This window comes from Anabrus simplex, chromosome X, assembly GCF_040414725.1.
Source record: "Anabrus simplex isolate iqAnaSimp1 chromosome X, ASM4041472v1, whole genome shotgun sequence".
NCBI classification, from domain to species: domain Eukaryota; kingdom Metazoa; phylum Arthropoda; class Insecta; order Orthoptera; family Tettigoniidae; genus Anabrus; species Anabrus simplex.
In genome coordinates this window covers 14,650,317-14,664,484 of record NC_090279.1, presented here as the reverse complement: position 1 = coordinate 14,664,484, position 14,168 = coordinate 14,650,317, and the positions used below count along the sequence as shown (strand labels likewise).

The 14,168-nt window shown below is 42.2% G+C and overlaps 1 protein-coding gene across 2 annotated transcripts in view; it reads right to left on the bottom strand.

Moving 5' to 3' along the window:
- The window catches only part of LOC137503165 (hemolymph lipopolysaccharide-binding protein-like), a 45,485-nt gene extending 31,792 nt beyond the window's left edge, over positions 1–13,693 (bottom strand). Inside the window, exons 1-2 of one of the 2 annotated variants that reach the window (XM_068230642.1) lie at positions 13,639–13,693; positions 8,550–8,675 (exon numbers count right to left, since the gene is read on the bottom strand). In XM_068230642.1, coding sequence (XP_068086743.1) covers positions 8,550–8,675; positions 13,639–13,653 — 141 coding nt within the window. In that variant the 5' untranslated portion in view covers positions 13,654–13,693. The remainder of the gene's footprint in view (positions 1–8,549; positions 8,676–13,638) is intronic. The other variant, XM_068230641.1, reaches the window with a different exon arrangement.
- Between the last annotated feature and the right edge of the window lie 475 nt (positions 13,694–14,168).

Here is a 14,168-nt window from a genome sequence, read left to right as displayed (position 1 = left end):
TTGGCACAGGCCAGAGTAAAATGTAGCTTCCTACGAAGTCCCAGTCAACATCCATGGCTGTGACAATATGGAAGCTGCTAGGGTGCATCTGAGTGTTATGAAAGGTGCTGCTCACAGGGCCAGTCGTGCTGCAATAGTAGTACTTTCTGACCCAGTGAGGAAAGCAATAGCAAACCACCTCACTCCTCATCTTGCCTAGTACGCCTCATTATGGTGCTGCCATTGGCTTTTGGGGTTTCTTTATAAATGCATAACTTTTGGTAGTGCTATTTGAGGATCCAACCAGCCTCTGGGCTGGTGACCTAACAGACAGACATCTTTTTGGGATGTTTGCACGGCGACAGAACGTGTAATACACTTAGAAAATGAAATAAAACCATACGGTCTGATGGTAATGAAACACTGAGTTCTTCTTCTCCTTTTCCATTATTATCAGCATCATTATCCTTATTATCATAATCATGAACTTGCCTCTCTTTATCTCGAAATGTGTGCTTAGTAACAGAACTTGTAGCGCTTGTAGTGCTCATAGATCGGACATGCTAAGATAACAGCTGACATCTTAACGACGAAGGCGTACGAAATATAAAATCTACCTGCTTTCTGACAAGTTCTAACCACATCCGCGCGGATTATGAACTACGGGTGAAGGAGCAGCATACCACGTGACCGTGACGTCGCGACCACGTGCTCCTGTGTGTAAACAAACTCACGTGTTGGCCGCGTGCTTTTGTAACAACTGCCATGGTAAGAGCTGTCATCTTAACGGACCCAAACCTCATTCTTAAGGACAATATAGCATCGCAAACCTCACTGCTGCCCTCCTTATAGCGCTAAACCTAATTGCTGCCACCTTATGCACGTCGTGGAGCGGAATATAAAATCCACGTGCTTTTTGACACCTGTCAAGATTACATAAAATCAGCTTCATGGTCCGTATCGCACTTCAATAGATTCACAATTAAGTATTTAATTTATTTTCCACCTAGTCGATACAATGATTGCTTAAGGCAATTTTTAATGGTCAAAAGTGGTACATGTTTCGTATATTATCAACATCTTCAGCCACATAACACTGTTTAGATGAAAAATATATAAAATTGACAAAGTAATGCTTTAGAGGAAGTGTCCTTAAAATTTTAAGGACTGTTTTTCATCTAAACAGTGTTATGTGGCTGAAGATGTTGATAATATACGAAACACGTGCCACTTTTGACCATTAAAAATTGCCTTAAGCAATCATTGTATCGACTAGGTGGAAAATAAATTAAATACTTAATTGTGAACCTGTCAAGATAACAGCTGCCATATTTAACCACATGGGCACCGAACTTTAAACAACAGAACATCGCTAATCCCACTGCTGCCATCTTGACGGGGCTAAACCTCACTGTTACTACCTTGCTTATACGCTTTTCTGTTAGGTTACTGGTAATCGTTAAGCTGTTCGCATCATTGAAGTATAGAGTAACAAGTGTCTAGTAGATTTAACTTGTATCTTTCAATGAAGAATCTGTTAGCAAAAAATTAAAGTCCTTCGTTGAAAAACCTATTTCTAGCTATATTTGCAAAGTGTGTGGAAAATATTTCCCGAGATTAACACAAGAAACGTCAGGAGATATCACGTAGGACAATTTTCCAATGTAAATATTGTAGAAGAGAGTTCAAGAACGCATAGAACGTTCAACGTCACGAAGCCGCGTGTAATGTAGATTCAGCGAGAAGAAAATATAAAGAGTTCAACCGTAGTCAAGAAAACTTTGATTAATTTTTAAAAAGTACACCTCTGCGTGAGATTTTTAATTCTCCGTTGCTGTCTTGGCATGCTTCAAGTTCTGTTACTAAGCACACATTTCGAGATAAAGAGAGGCAATGTCATAGTTATGAAAATAAGGGTAATAATAGTGATAATAAAAGAAAAGGAGAAGAAGAAAGAGAAGATCTCAATATTTCATTGCCATTAGAGCTTTATGATTTTACTTCATTTTCTAAGTCTACTTCAGGTTCTGTCGCAGTTTAAACATCCCAATAAAGAGATGCAACATAGAGTGGAAGAAAATTTCAACGTTTCTTGCTATGGAAACAAGTTAATTTTGTACCTGGAAGCGCTACTGATGAAGCACGAATTACATTAAAGCAAGTCCCTACACATCAAATGTCTGCATATAGGCTCAAAATTAACAACAATCCTATCTCACCCCACGTTGACGTAAGATACTGTAAGGACCCCAACGTAGTTGTAAAACGTTTGCAACTTCTAAGAGCCAGTCAAGATGCTGGTTACTCAGAGTATAAAAATATTTTTGAAATACAACAAGAATTACGTTGTGCAGGTATTATTGACTAATAGCTCTTCAAAGTGAAGAACTTTCCTGCAAGCTCTCTCCCGACAGCACAACAGCCTAAACACCTTCCTACATTCCCATCCCTCACCTTCACTCTCATCTACGTCATCCTTCTGTAGCATATAGTAGAACGATTACCTATATTGGTACAGACTCTTTTCCATCATTCTCCCCTCCTCAGGGTGTTAACTCCGCTCTAGCTATAAAGCCGGACTCAAGCCCTAATAAAGAGAGGAGAGGCTCCCTAAATACTATAAAAATGTAAGCAATTTTGCCCTTTAGAACATTTGCCGGTTTGCCCTTTATCCCATTAGCCCTTTAGGCCGTTAGCCCTTTAGCCCCTTAGCCCTTTAGAAGTTGAGACCTTTATGCCTACGAGGAGAAGGTGTTCTTTTACATTTTTGCACTTCTAATAAGATCATTAGCGCTTTAGCCCATTAGCCCTTCAGACCATTAGCAATTTAGGCCTTTATCTCTAGGAAAGGGGAGGAGGAGGAGGAGGAAGAGTCATTTTACCCTTTTGTCCTTCTATTAAGATGTGGCCCCTGAGTTCCATTCCCTATCATGTGTGTAGCACGATTTATTCGGCTTTATCGCTCCTGCATTAGCTACAAGCTTTTATAAGCAATGCCAACAGATTCAATTAGTATATTCCCAAACATAATTTCAAGTTACATTGTTTATTCGATAATCTGATCGACTGCTAGGTGTTTAAATGTAACCAATATATTTCCTATGGCACTAGGCGTTCTTATAGCAGCCCATGTGTGCCATCTTGTGCAATGGTCCATAGCCGTAATCTTTCTCCATAATAGCCCCTGTATAGCCCCCATCTTGTGCATTCACCCATGGCAATCATCTTTCGACCTAAGAGCCGGTGTATACCCGCAATCGTTTGCAATCGCCGCTAGGCCGTCTCATAAGACCTTCTGTACATCCGCTATCTTGAGCAGTAGGCCTGTCAGCTAGCTTTCTCTAAAAGAGCTTCTGTATAGCCGCCATCTTGCGCAAGAGCGCTTAAGCCATCTATGTGTAGGCACCATCTTGCGCAAGCGCCCCTAAGCCGTCTGATAAGAGGCTATGTGTAGCCGCCATCTTTCGCACGTAACCCTAGGCCGTCTCATAAGAACATGTGCCACCTTGCGCAAGCGCCCCTAGGTCGTCTCATTAGATGATGTGTATGGGCGCCACCTTGTTCAGTTGGCGTCGGGAAGGGCTCTTGACGTGCTTTTTTGACAGCTGTCTTCTTGACGAACCCTAACCTCACTTTGAAGGACAATAGAGCGTCGCTAACCTCACTGCTGCCATCTTTACGGCAGTAAACCTCAAGGCTGCCACCTTATGCATGTTACAGCGCGGAATTTAAAATCCAACAGCAGAACGTCGCTAACTTCACTCTTGCCATCTTGATGGGCTTAAACCTTACTGTTGCTACCTTGGTTATACGCTTTTGTGTTAGTTTACTATTAATCGCTAAGCTGTTCGCATCATCGAAGTAGAGAGTAACAAATGTCGAGTAGATTTAAAGAAGAATCTGTTAGCAGAAGATAAAAGTCCGTCATGGAAAAACCTATTTCTAGGTATATTTGCGAAGAGTGTGGAAAAGCATTTTCCCGAAGCTATCACAGGAGACGTCATGAGATATCATGTAGGATGATTTTTCAATGCAAACATTGTAGAAGAGAGTTCAAGAACGCATACAACGCTCAACGTCATGAAGCCGCGTGTAATGTAGCTTCATCGGGAACAAAATACAAAGAGCTCAACCATATTCCAGCGAACACTGATTTATGTTTAAAAAGTACACCTCTGCGAGAGATTTTTAATTCTCCCTTGCTGTCTAGGCCTGCTGCAAGTTCTGTTACTGAGCACAAACTTCAAGATAAAGAGAGGCAAGATCATGATTATGATAATAAGGATAATGATGTTGATCAAAACAGTAGTAAAGGGAAAGTAGAAGAAGAAGAAAATTCATTGCCATTACAGCTTGATGATTTTACTTCATTTCCTAAGCCTACTACACGTTCTGTCGAAGTGCAAACATCTCAAGAAGAGATGCAAGGTAAAGAAGAAGGAAATTTCAACGCTTCATCGCTATCGAAACAAGTTATGTTTGTACCTAGAAACGCTACTGCTGAAGCACGTATTATATCAAAACAAGTCCCTGCACATCAACTGTCTGCATATAGACTCAAAGTTCACAACAAGCCTCTGTTACCCTATGTAGATATAAGCTACTGTAAAGACCCCAACGTACTGGTAAAACGTTTACAACTGCTAAGAGCCTATCATGATGCTGGTTACACACAGTACAAAGAAGATATTTTTGAAATAGAGCATGAATTACGTCGTGTTGGTATTATTAAGTAAGCGCTTACCCTCTCCTAAGTCATCCATCTGTAGTATATAGTCGATCGAGTAGCTATATTCGTATAGATTATTTCCCAACATTCTCCCTTCCTTAGGGTGTTAACTCCGCCTCTAGTTGTAGAGCCGGTCTCAAGCCCGGATAAAGAGAGGAGAGGCGCCCTAGCCCTTTAGCCCATTAGCCCTTTAGCCCTTTAGCCCATTAGCCCTTTAGCCCATTAGCCCTTTAGCCAAGGAATGTGCGGTAATCTAATCTTCTTAGAACAAAGGTATCCCCTGACATGTTCTAAACACATGTTGTATCGAGTACAGTGTTCTATTATAGTCTTGATCACTTATTTAGTGTTCTAAACACTTCAATCAATGTTCCGATCACATGATAAAGTTAACGGCATAGAGTGCGGTGTTCGATTCTAGTCTTGTTATGTTTCTTTAGTGATTTGCAAGTCTAAACATGCATAATGACGTCATCACTGCAGCACATGCTTACTCTAGCTATCCCGATGCAGGTTTAAACTTGTTCGATAGAGCTATACCTTGACATAAGAGGAGGCCTTAACAGCTTTTGTATAGCCGCTATTGTTTAAAGATAGCTGCTGTGAAGAAAAAGCACGTCGAATTTTTCAAATTACCTGCTACCACATTTCAAAGGTATGAGGTTTAGTGCTGTAAAGATACCTGCACGATGCAAAGCTAACTTTCTTCATCAGAGCAGCCACCATCTTGTGTGAGCACCTCTAGGCCGTATCATAAGCAGCTGTGTATAGTCACCGTCTTGTCGCTGCTACCTCCCGCAAGCACCCCTAGGGCGTCTCATAAGAGCAGCAGCCATCTTGTGCAAGCGCTCTTAAGCTGTCTCATAAGAAGCTATGTATAGTCACCATCTTGTAGAAATAGATAGCTGCCAATGCCAAAGGGCCTAAGTAAGGATCGAACCGTCGATCTCATCATTAGACTATGTTTTTTCATGTTCCTGATACTGCAAACCTAGGTATCAGGTAGAAAAATTTTATCCGTTTTCGAGATATTTAACATTTTGCATTTAAGCCTCAAATTTAATGAATCGAACCTGCACGGCACGTTATACTCTCTACCATAGCTAGACCTGATCATGTTACGAAGACTTACTTCAATACAAGCTAAAACAGAGTGAATGCCAAAGGGCCTAAGTAGGAACCGAACCGTTGATCTCATCATTAGACTATGTTTTACTTGATCCTCGTACTGCGAACCGAGGTATTGGGCAGAAAATTTTTTGTCCGTTTTGCTCTACGATGCACTGCTTTCGAGATATTTAACATTTTGCATTTAAGCCCTAAATTTAATGAATCGAACTAGCACGACACGTTAGTCTCTAAGCTAAGAGCAGCAGCCATCTTGCGCAAGCACCCTTAAGGCGTCTCATAAGGAGACGTGTATAGCCGCCATCTTGTGTCCGCCATCTTGCGCAAGTATCCTTAGGGCGTCTCTAGCCATCTTGTGCAAGGACCCTTAAGCCGCCTCATAAGAGCAACCGCCATCTTGCACAAGCATCACTAGGGCGTCTCATAAGGAGCCTTGTATAACCACCATCTTGCGCAAGCATCCCAAGGGCGTCTCATAAGAACCTGTGTATAGCAGCCATCTTGCGTAAGCACCCTTAAGGAGTCATGTATAGCCGCCATCTTATGCAATTAGCGTTGAGAGAGGACTGCTGTAGAATTTTTCTTTTTAAATTATCCACCACCACATTTCAAAGGTATCTAGCTAAAGATAGCAGCACTGCGTATGACAGGTGACGAATTTACATCTACTGCGATAAAGAGGGCAGCACGGTGCTCAAAGATGGCGGATGATAGCTGTCAAAAAAGCACGTAGCTATGTTTACCAAACAAGAGCATGTGGAATTTGCCGCCACCACATTTCAAACTAAAGAGGGCAGCACTATGCTCTGTTGATTAAAGATGGCGGATGGTAGCTGACAAAAAAGCACGTGAGTTTGTTTCCAAACAAGAGCACGTGGAATTTTTCAATTTGCCGCCACCACATTTCAAAGGTATCTAGCTAAAGATGGAAGCACGGTGCTCTCTTGATTAAAGATGGTAGATGATAGCTAACAGAACTTTTCAAATTGCCCGCTACTACATGCTTAAGGTAGTAGCCATAAAGAGGGCAGCACGGTGTTCTGTAGATTAAAGATGGCGGGTGATAGGTGATGAAATTGCCCGCATGATAGCAGCACGGTGCTCTGTTGATTAAAGATGGTGGATGACAGCTGTCAGAAAAGCACATGGCTTTGTTTCCAAACAAGAGCACGTGGAATTTGCCGCCACCACATTTCAACTAAAGATGGCAGCACGGTGCTCTCTTGATTAAAGATGGTGGATGATAGTTAACAGAACTTTTCAAATTGCCCGCTACTACATGCTTAAGGTAGTAGCCATAAAGAGGGCAGCACGGTGTTCTGTGGATTAAAGATGGCGGATGACAGGTGATGAAATTGCCCGCATGATAGCAGCACGGTGCTCTGTTGATTAAAGATGGCGGATGACAGCTGCACATGGCTTTGTTTCCAAACAAGAGCACGTGGAATTTACCGCCACCACGTTTCAAACTAAAGAGGGCAGCACTGTGCTCTATAGATTAAAGATGGCAGATGACAGCTGTCAAAAAAGCACGTGAGTTTGTTTTCAAACAAGAGCACGTGGAATTTTTCAATTTGCCGCCACCACATAGAGGGCAGCACTGTTCTCTCTGGATTAAAGATGGCTACTTGTCGAAAAGCATTTTTCAAATTATCCGCCACCACATTTCAAAGGTAAGTAGCTAAAGAGGGCAGCACTGTGCTCTATGGATTAAAGATGGTGGATGACAGCTATCAAAAAAGCACGTGGCTGTCAAAAAGCACGTGGATTTGTTTATCTCCAGCTAGTGAGGTTAAGTTGGTAGCACTAAGGTTTAGGCCCGTCAAGATGGCAGCACTGCCGATGACAGGTGACGCAAGAGGGCAGCACAGTGCTCTGTGGTTTAAAGATGGCGGATGACAGCTGTCAAAAAAGCACGTGGCTGTCAAAAAGCACGTGGCTTTGTTTATCTCGCGCTAGTTAGGTTAAGTTGGTACTACTGAGGTTTAGGCCCGTCAAGATGGCAGTACTGGGGTTAGCGATGCGTTGTTGTCGATGACAGCTGTCAAAAAGCACGTGGCTTTGTTTACAAATCTGTCGAAAAGCACGTGGCTGTCAAAAACACGTGGCTTTGTTTACCTCATGCTAGTGAGGTTAAGTTGGCACTACTGAGGTTTAGGTCCGTCAAGATGGCAGTACTGAGGTTAGCGATGCGTTGTTGTCTGTCAAAAAGCACGTGGCTGTCAAAAAACACGTGGGTTTGTTTACCTCATGCTAGTTAGGTTAAGTTGGCACTAGTGAGGTTTAGGCCCGTCAAGATGGCAGTACTGAGGTTAGCGATGCGTTGTTGTCGATGACAGCTGTCAAAAAGCACGTGGCTTTGTTTACAAATTCAAATCTCGCGCCAAAATTCAAATTTCCCGCCAAAATTCAAATTTCCCGCGGGAGGAGGAGGCCTCTCCCGAGAGCCGGAGGAGGAGGAGGCGCCAGAACCATCCAATTATACTACTAACAGAACAACCTGTACATCACGAAGGCAGCGGTTCGATACCAAGTACCTATCAGATTAATTCCACAAACTGTATTACTGTACTTTAAAAGTTGTGTTAAATTCAAATGGCGCATGCAAACATTTTGAATATAAAGAAATAAAACACGTGTATTTATAACATAAACATAAAATATTATCCGTCCAACACAGAAGAACAACTCTGCAATTGAGAACACACGGTACCGTTATCATCCAATGTCCACTGGCGTTCTTGCGGCCATGCACAGACACGTCCAACTTAGAGCCCACGGACGATGCACAGTGATCTGCGCTCGCCAGTGAAGCTGCTAGCATCAGGAGCAAGAGAACCTGGAAAAGGTACAGAGTTCAACAGTTAACTATGACTGAAGTGACATTCTAAAGGAGGTTGTGACAGAAAAGTTGGTAGTTCAATGCAGAACACTGATTTTGGTTCCATCTATCCAACGTCAGTCAAACAAACACATTACCTTAGTTGTCAGCCCAGTTTGACAACTTTGATGGTCAGTTAACAAAACAGCGCGCAGTATTTACCTATGTAATGTAATCGTCTGTTTCCCCGTGCAGTTTTATGTATTCTAGAAAGATTTATGAACTTGATCCAAACTACTTTTTAATTATAATCATGAGAGCTTAATGAACTTTGTTAAAGGAATATACGTATGTCAAATTATCTGACAATTCCACGTCCCTTGTTACATTTTCCCCCTGTCTTGGCCTACATTTATATACTGGAGTAAGACTACAGTCCCATCTAGTCCAAGTAACTATTGTGCGGGGAACTCGTCCTGTGGTAGTTTCTCACTGAACACTGATTGCAGTTACTTGCACGGGGCAGAGAGCGTGAGGTGCACAGGTAATATTTACCAATACAATATATTCGGAATTGTTTTTTCTTTCCTTTCTAACTCTTTGAACGTGAACCAAGAAATGGAATTTCAACGCTCGAGAAATGTACAATTAGGATCTCGAAAGCTCTGATATTTAACAACATATCTGGGGAGAGGACTCGCGTCTGTCACAGTCTGATGACCCATGCTAGTCTTTACAAATGGAAAACTCATAATTCACGTAGAGAAGCCGCAGCTTCCAGAGCACATTACATTGGTCGGGGCTCGAACTCTGATATCCAATTCGTAAATGGTTTTGCAAAAGGTAAACCGAATCGGCAGGAACCGTGGTTTCTAGTTTTACACCAGACTGGGCTCGAACCCTCGATTGTAGTTCACAATGATTTTAGAATACGCCTGTTTTCGGGGCAGTATAATACATTATTTACGATTGCCTGACATCACAGACCCTTAACGCAGAAGGGGTATTTTACCAACGAGTTTAGTATTACCTGGTTTCCCTCTCTATATTAAGGAAACCAAACACCAGAGAAAGCCCTACATACATTTCACAGAAATGCGGACACCCTAACTGTCGCGTGCTTACTAAAAACATCGAAATCTCTCCCGAGATTCACATAGTTAAAGTTCTGCCATACGTTGTTAATTAGCTCATGTTCAGGGTACTGAGTCGCTTCCTCTCCCTTAATCCGCCATCAGATGATACACACGAAAGTCAATCAGTACAAGAAACCTTGGCTCAAAAATTCACTCTTTAAATAGAGAAACAGCTGCTCTTTCTGGAAGGATTTATTTTTATACATTTCGATTCGACAATCTATTTGATGTTGTATAAATTGATAGGCTGATTAAATTGTTGAACTACTGAATGATTGAAAGAAAACTGACTGGCGATAGCTCACCCAAGCTCCCTTCAGGTTGATAATGTCCTTTCAACAACAGGGAGCAATAGGGACATTTGTCCCAGAAAGACAAACTACTAGGATATCTGACATTTCAAGGTATTTCACACAGGTGACAGCATATACAACTTTACGAGGCCACGATACGGTGAACATAAAATACCTACGACTTTTCTCTAGTATTCTACCGTACATATTCTCTAAATGTGACGAAGTTGGACATAACTACCTATTTATCTCTGAGCACTTCCCCAGTTACTTGGCAGTTTGCATGAAGGAGCTGTACCGAATTAATTCAGAGTCTATAGTATCCCCGGCATGAAATGTGATAAGCGGAAGCTGAGGAAAGTATTCTTTATGGTTATATTGGACACATCTTCAAAATGTCAAACTGTTCTGATAGAAGAACATTTTTGTTTAGGAAAATTCATTTCCGTGAGGATCAACTAGCAGGACCCAAGCAAGATAGAGCAGATATTTTATATTCAGGAGGCCAAATGGACTGCATCGCTATTTACCATTGCAGGGCGTATCAACAGGGCGGTACAGGTAAGAGAGGACTATTGGACTAGAATAGGTGGCTACATTTCAAGAAAGCAAGACCATTGCAATGGAACAGGTGAAGCATTGTCTCGTCATATTATGATTAAGAGCGAATTCTGCAAGGCAGTGTTACTGGACGGCGGTGTTTCCTTGTATATTAATTACTCTGTCGACGCTGTGAAAGTAGTACATGTGGATAACTGCAAGTACCCAGGTGAGCTTTACAGATCTCTTCATATGGTTATGGGTGTATTTAGGGGTCGCAGTAAGGATGTAAACCAGAGCCGTATAAGTTATTGGTAAGACCCTTTCAGCGTGTGAGAGACTCACCAGGAATTTTTTTTTTTTTTTTTTTTGCTACTTGCTTTACGTCGCACCGACACAGATATGTCTTATGGCGACGATGGGAGATGAAGGGCCTGGGAATGGGAAGGAGGCGGCCGTGGCCTTAATTAACGTACAGCCCCAGCATTTTCCTGGAGTGAAAATGGGAAACCACGGAAAACCATCTTCAGGGCTGCCGACAGTGGGGTTCGAACCCACTATTTCCCGATTACTGGATACAGGCCGCACTTAAGCGACAACATCTATCGAGCTCGGTCTCACCAAGATTACTTGACTCAAGAACGACATGAAAAGATCCACAGGAGAGCAGCGTGATTTGCTCTGGGTGGCTTCTGTCAAGGAATAGTGTAATGAAAATATTGGGAACTTCGGTCTGGGAAGACTTGGGAGTAAGGATACAAACAGCTGAGCTGTAATGCGTCACCTCACGGACACTCATACTACACACACAATACTCTATACATGGACATTATCAGGGATATACTTTCAAGTTTTATGCTTGCATGACCTAAGCACCATCACAGTCCTGGTTCTGTGGCCTCTTAGTACACTTTACACGCATATTCATTGAGGAAAGAATGCTGTACAAATAGACTGCCGAAGTGCAGTATATCTTGGTGTGAGGAAAGCCATCGTCAGAAGATCAGGAGCGTTTGAAATGCGGGTCTACTGTATTAACCAGGATGAATAGAAATGTGCAGCTCTCCTACTCCGGTCATATCATTAGGCTCCCGCCTCCAAATGTTTATACAAGGGAAGATCGAGAAAAGAGGGGATCTGCGAGACCCCGCACGTGTTGGCTAAGGGGAACCTTCGACTGTAGTTCAGCCAACAGCAAAACTAAGATCCAGAGTCCAATGACGGGTACGGCACTTCTATCCAGTGTGATTTAAATATTTAGGCACACAGTCCGGCCAAAGAGACGGGAGGATAAAAGTGGAACTACTTGCATAGAATAATGTACTATTAATAACGGATTGTTCCTCTATAGCTCGCGTGGAGAGACCGCACTTAACTGTATAGCTTGGTGCCTACTGTCCGCACTTAACTGTATAGCTTGGTGCCTACTGACCGCACTTAACTGGTGCCTGCTGCAAATGAGCTCCTGAAAGCCTCTCTACAGCTCGTGTGGAGAGACCGCACTTAACTGTATAGCTTGGTGCCTGCTGCAAATGAGCTCCTGAAAGCCTCTCTATAGCTCGTGTGGAGAGACCGCACTTAACTGTATAGCTTGGTGCCTGCTGCAAATGAGCTCCTGAAAGCCTCTCTATAGCTCGTGTGGAGAGACCGCACTTAACTGTATAGCTTGGTGCCTGCTGCAAATGAGCTCCTGAAAGCCTCTCTATAGCTCGTGTGGAGAGACCGCACTTAACTGTATAGCTTGGTGCCTGCTGCAAATGAGCTCCTGAAAGCCTCTCTTCAGCTCGTGTGGAGAGACCGCACTTAACTGTATAGCTTGGTGCCTACTGACCGCACTTAACTGTATAGCTTGGTGCCTACTGACCGCACTTAACTGTATAGCTTGGTGCCTGCTGCAAATGAGCTCCTGAAAGTCTCTCTTTTCTCTCCGTCGACTTGTCTCCACCACTGACAGCACACCTTTGTGTTACATCACGTTCCCTTGTTTAAACATTCATCAATCACAAATATTCCACTCAAATTCTGTGAAAATTCCACTACTATATTGAGATATTTCTGCCTTAAGTGGTGAAATGGTTTGGTACAATAAGTACCGGGTTCGATTAGCTGCCGTGTCGGGATTTTAACCTTAATTGGTTAATCGGGGGCCGTGTATTTGTGATGTCTTCTTAAGTAGGAGCCGCATCCACAGAGACATGCAGGTCGCCTATAAGACCTACCCCAGGCCTGCTCGGAGGACATTCGCCATTATTATTATTATTATTATTATTATTATTATTATTATTATTATTAATATTATTATTATTATTATTATTATTATTATTATTATTATTATTATTATTATTATTATTATTATTATTATTATTATTATTATTTGTCCAACCCTTGTACCGTTTCCTCTACGGGGTCGTGTATGAGGTGAGATGAATCTGTCGAGGCGGTTTTGTTATGACCGAATGCCCTTTCTTATCAGAAAAGTTAATGAGATGAAATATGATAGTTAGAGAGGAGAGGGTGAGACCCAGTGCCGGCACATAGCCTACGCTTCCTCTTGTCGAATAGCAGCAAGGGGACTGCTCATGGCTTAACGTCTCCATCCGACGGTCGAATCACCAGCAGCAGCGTCATATGCTCTCACTCCGTATGAGCACTGCAGAGACGTTTGGAATTTAATCAAGGCTTATCTAGTGATGAAAGTAGGACACCAGGAATTCCCCTACCCTGCCGGCCAACATTCTGATGGTGAACGTTCTTTCGACCAACGGGACTCGAACCGGGTAACCACGTTGTCAGGTCCATTTAGATTTCAACGCCTTAACGATCATGGCCACGATGCGTCCTCTTATTATTATTATTATTATTATTATTATTATTATTATTATTATTATTATTATTATTATTATTATTATTATTATTATTATTATTATTATTATAAAATGTCCACTCCAAGCCTGACATCAACTCTCCCTTGACCCCTTGTTATCAGCTACAGAGAAATAAACAAACACTCACCAAGAGAAGCGACATCCTTACGAGTTCTGATAGTGGTATCTTTAGCTCTGGCTTGCTATTTATTTCATTGACTTGAGTTGTAAGAAAGTCCCGCATGCTGAATCCAGCCAGCTCGCTTGCCGACTGGATGACCTCTCCAACCTTCGACGTCATATTCCGATAACCGAGCGGAGATTTATCACGCAAAAAAACTATCTGTGCGAGCCTGTAACAAAAAACTATGCATAAAGACCAGATTTTAACAAATCTCTTGCATTTTGTGACCACGAATCTTACATTTATTCAATAATAAGGTAGCAGTTAGTTTAACTTTATGTTTGGTTCGATAACTGTCTGGGCCTCCAGTGAGCTGAAAAGGAGATAGAAAATTGAATGGGTGAAAACCATAACGGTATAAGTAGCATTTTGGTCATTCAGAGAAAAAGGCATTTAAACATCTTCAACACTCATATAAAGCATGCTATTTGTAGTTATACCACACATCACTAGAGCGCAGAATATTACCGCTATCACTTGTATCTCTTCACTGG